Here is a 2556-nt window from a genome sequence, read left to right on the forward strand (position 1 = left end):
GCTTGCAGGAGCTGACGCATGTCAGGCAGGCACAGCCCGTCTGTCTCCAAGCCTACAGGCGATGGCACACACAATCACCCGGGAATCACTATGAAACACTGCGCTCGGGCTAGAACCCAGCCCAGCAGGCAGTCCAAGGGGCCAGATTGGCCATTCGGCTGTCCCAATGCGGCAGCAACCGGGTTGCGCGCTTCTGCGCGCCAACCATGGTCGCCAGGCATGGGATGCGCGTCTGTGCAGGGCAGCAGGGGCGCCCTCAATCAGGGGCGCTGGCAGCGCTGAAAGCTCGCCGGCGCGGCCAGCGCCCAGGCGGGTTGCTTTGACACTCCACCCAACGCGCTGGCGGCGCCGCGCACGAAGCCCGCGCGCGAAAGCTTAGGAACACGCGCGACTGCGCCTAGTCCCACACGCAGACTGCTTCGAAAAACGCGCGACTGCGCGTCCTCCGCGCTAGTGATCGACTCCAAGTCGATCCAAAACATATCATCAAATCGATAGAGTTGAGGGACATCGTCCCATCAGGCAACTCACAAGAGTCCCGAGCACCCCACCTCGTCGCGCGCCGCAACCCACCGGGAAGACGGCGCGACACGCGCATCCGCCTGGCGGACGCGCTCACAGCCGCTCGCGCTTCGGCAGCGACGCCAGCGCGGGCCCAACACCGCGGGGCTCCACGCAGCAGACGATGGCGCAGCCATGCGCCTCGAGCGCCGCGTCGACGAAAAACTCGGGCTTGCGCTCCTCGAGGGGCGGCAACTCTTCGACATCACCATCGTCCATACCACCACCTGGGGCACCGCAGTCGGTGCTGCCGCCGTCGCGGCCGCCGTCCACCAAGAAAGACGGCAGCCGCTCGGCCGCGTGCTGCGCCTGCCGCCGCAGGCAGCGCAACAGCCACAGCAGCTCCGCTGCGGCGCCCCCCGCGGTACAGGCCCCGCCGGGGGCGGCGTCCGCTACGTTCTCGGCCTCACTGGAGCCTGCGCCCGCAGCCGCAGCCGCTACCGCAGTCTGCAGCGCCTCCAGGCGCGGCCACAGCCGCGGGTGGTGGCGCCGCGCCCTGGGCGGGCACAGCTTCCTGCAAGATATGACGCGGGTGGTGCCGCCGCGGGTCGTGCTCTCGCGCGTCGACTGGCAGACTTCCGGCTGCAGCCACTCGGCAGTGAGGGCCGCCAGCTCAGCGGCGCTGAAGGGCAGCAGCTTCAGACGGTAGTACTCTAGGTCGCGGCTGGGCGCCTCGGCCGCGGGCTCGGACGGCAATGCCGACGCCGAGCCCTCGGGCGGGCCCGCCGCCCCCTCCTCTGCCGCTCCTGCCGCTGCCACCGCAGCTGCCATCACCGTCGCCGGTGTATGGGCGGGCGTGGCCTGGCCGGGCGCGCCTGCTGTGGCGTCGCGCGGGCATGAGGCGGATGGGCGACGTCGCCCGGGCGTGCGCTCTGGTGCTGCTTGCGGGGCCTCCTCGGCAGCCGCTGGTGCGTCGTGGCACGCGCTCGTGATGCCGCCCGCCGTCGCCTGGTGATACCGCAGGGCGCGCGTGCGCCAAGCGACCGGCCAGCGCGTGGCCGCATGCGCGGGCACCGCGGACGCGGCGCCCGCCACCGCGGCGGCACCTGCTGCCGTCGCGGCGCCTGCCGCCGCCCCAGCACCTGCTGCCGTCGCGGCGCCTGCCGCGACCCCGGTGCCTGCCGCCGCCCCAGCACCTGCTGCCGTCGCGGCGCCTGCCGCGACCCCGGTGCCTGCCGCCGCCCCAGCACCTGCCGGCGCCGCAGCGCCTGCCGCAGCCGCAGCGCCCGCCGCAGCCGCAGCGCCTGCCGCTGCTGCGGCGCCCGCTGGCGCCGCGGCGGCTGCCGCGACCCCAGCGCCCGCCCCGATCCCGGCGCTTGCTGCCGGTGCGGCCGCCAACGTGCGGCCTGCCGCCAGAACCGTGCCTGCTGCCGGGGGCGTCGCGCCCTGGCACGCAGGCGGAGCGTGAACAAACTCATCATCACTGCAGCCCCGGCGGCCGCCCCCGCTCACTTCGCCGCCATCGCTGGAGCCCGCGCCTCGCGCGTCCCCCACGCGCCGCGCGGCTGCGGCGCCGCCTGCCGCCGCCTGGCCGGGCTCCTCGGCGGCCGCGATTGCGGCGGCACGCGCCCCGCCCGGCTGCCGCGCAGCTTCCCGCCGATCCCGCTCCAAGCACACCACGCGCAGGGACAGCTCTCGGTTTCGCCTGTCCAAAGCGGCGACGCGCGCCACGAGGCGCGCCCTCTCCGCCACCCAGCCTGCCGCCGGTCCCTCTCCCGCAGCCGCGGCCGCAGAGCGGGTGCGGCCGCCGAGGCGGCGCAGCGGCTGCCGGGGCGTCGGCGGCGGCGGCAGCTGCACCGGCGACGCCGCCGCGCTCGGCTCGAGCGGCTCCGCCGTCGAGCTGGCGCGGACAATGGTCGGCGGCTGTATCGCTGCCGCTGACACAGCCGCAGCCCGCAGCCTGGACACCTCCGCCCTCAGGCCTGCTACTTCCGCCTCAGCGCCCTCGGCTTTCGCCCTCCAGTGCGCCGCCGCCTCCGCCAGCCCCTCCGCGAC

The 2556-nt window shown here is 74.7% G+C and overlaps 1 protein-coding gene across 1 annotated transcript; it reads right to left on the reverse strand.

Annotated features, from left to right (window-relative positions):
- Positions 1-615: 615 nt before the first annotated feature.
- MNEG_14694 (hypothetical protein) lies at positions 616-2547 on the reverse strand (the record flags this gene model as incomplete). Its single annotated transcript, XM_014036834.1, has 1 exon — positions 616-2547. A coding segment is annotated over one exon (1932 nt), but the record flags the coding sequence as incomplete, so codon positions are not given.
- Positions 2548-2556: the final 9 nt, after the last annotated feature.

The sequence above is a fragment of the Monoraphidium neglectum genome, assembly GCF_000611645.1.
Source record: "Monoraphidium neglectum strain SAG 48.87 unplaced genomic scaffold scaffold04690, whole genome shotgun sequence".
Lineage (NCBI taxonomy): Eukaryota > Viridiplantae > Chlorophyta > Chlorophyceae > Sphaeropleales > Selenastraceae > Monoraphidium > Monoraphidium neglectum.